This window comes from Argopecten irradians, chromosome 3, assembly GCF_041381155.1.
Source record: "Argopecten irradians isolate NY chromosome 3, Ai_NY, whole genome shotgun sequence".
In the NCBI taxonomy this organism is placed as follows: Eukaryota; Metazoa; Mollusca; class Bivalvia; order Pectinida; family Pectinidae; genus Argopecten; species Argopecten irradians.
The window spans coordinates 17,094,835-17,096,833 of NC_091136.1; the positions used below are offsets into that span (position 1 = coordinate 17,094,835).

General features: G+C 36.3%; 1 protein-coding gene across 1 annotated transcript; it reads right to left on the bottom strand.

The window, feature by feature from the left end:
- Positions 1 to 295: 295 nt before the first annotated feature.
- On the bottom strand, positions 296 to 880 carry LOC138319508 (carboxypeptidase D-like). The gene has a single exon (XM_069262663.1). It carries the CDS (start codon positions 878 to 880, stop codon positions 296 to 298), a length of 585 nt encoding a protein of 194 aa, XP_069118764.1.
- Positions 881 to 1,999: the final 1,119 nt, after the last annotated feature.

Here is a 1,999-nt window from a genome sequence, read left to right on the forward strand (position 1 = left end):
AAGCGGCTTTAAGAGTTGTGTCATTCTTCAACGACATTTAAGATTTTTAATGATTATTTACTACCAAGTAATGTTTACTGTACTATTATAGCCTTTCTTTTACATTAAATGTAAATACCTATAATTGAAACGCTCACCCGGATAACAGTAACTTTTAGCGTATACTATGACACCACTCGGAAAGTAGTCATCCCGACACGCGACTCCACTATGCATTGTGTTATGATGATCAGCATATGTCTGAGCCAGATGAACGAAAACTTGATTGTCAGGTGTGATATTGTATTGTTCGTTATCAGAAGCTGAACAGAAAAACGGGAAGCGAGCGACCACACGGCCACCCTGGACAGAAAAACGGGAAGCGAGCGACCACATGGACATCCTGGAAGTTTGCAGACAAAACAAATTCATTTTCTGCAATCCAATCCATGATTGCTCTTGTCTCACTTTCAATACTTGAAATGATTTCTGAATATTGGCCTGGGAAGTTTTGATCAAGATCCACGACATTAGCATTTAAGTCACCACGGAGCTCATCGCAATCTCCCTCTTTAACCTTGTGAAAACCATCTGGATTCATCGTTGGTAGAATGAAAATATTTGTTTTATCCAACAACTTTGTTACGCGTTCGTTTTCCCCATAACTTATCAAGATGTACTCGATTAGGTTGATCAGAATTTGTCGCCCGATCGCATCAGTCCCATGTATGTTACCGACGTATTTGAACATTGGTTTACCAGGTTCAAGACCGCCATTGACGCCGATGTTGTCCGTTATTTGGACTGCTACAAGATCCCGATCTTGTACACTCTTGCCAATTGTATGGGGCCGAGCTATATCCGAATGATCCTTCACCTTTCCTTTAAATAGTTTTATCATGTCACCATGACTGAGGTAATGGTGAGTTAGCGTTGTCTCCCTCACCTTTGTGTCATGGCATAGGAAGACAATTACAAATACGAATACTATCAAAATATAGTGTAGATTCCTTTTCATGGCAGTATTTTCTTATGAACACTTCAAAACAACATTACATAACAGCAACAATGTTGTAGCACTACTTATATGGACTGTAATCTATAATCGTTTATGAATTTTCACGTTTATTTCATATTTATGTACATGTTTAACTAGAATAGAGTACAGATGTCTCCACGAGTGTACTGAAATATCACCGACATCCCTTCATTCCTAGCCTAATTGACTTTCCCATTAACCAACTCAAATTATTATGATATTAGATGTATTATGATTAACTTCTATTATATAGAAAACCAAGTCTGACTAATAGTTGAGCTTAGGTTAGGGAGTAAGTTTGTGGTAAACGAAACTTCGAGTTATTAACTTCTATTATATAGAAAACCAATTGAGGAAAACATATTTCCCTGTATTGTTTATTTTTATACTCATTCACCCCTGAACAAATTGAGCCTAGATGTGTCTGCAGAGATTGTTGATTTCTGCTTAATTTCTATTGTCGTGGTGTTGTGGACGTTCCATGTTACATGTAAGTTACAATGGGTCTCACGTAGCATTATAGTTATATATAAAAAATATTTCAAAGCGTTTGCACGATTTTTTTCTTTAAAAGTCCATATATAAGAAAATTAAGGAGTCTTCTGTAATGAATTCTGCCACCAAGCATAGTTATCGCCGATTTAATTTGGTTTTTTCTTCATTAGTAGACTACTCATTTATGATTTGTATAAGCCAAACATACTTTGATCAGTGTTAGATAACAATTTCAAAGAAATCAAATATACATTGCTCCTTATTCCACATAATTTCGGTCTGTAATATGTAATATTCCGTAACCCGAGTGCGTTAGTATGAATAGGCTAGATGAGTTGCCTGGTGGGAACCTTCAGTGAGTTAACAATGTAAAACTGCGCGTCCACGAGACATTCACAATAAATGCCCGTTATATACACGCCTTCAACTTTATGAAAAATGGAGAATTGGGAAGATTTCAATTAAACATAAATATAAAAGTGCGAT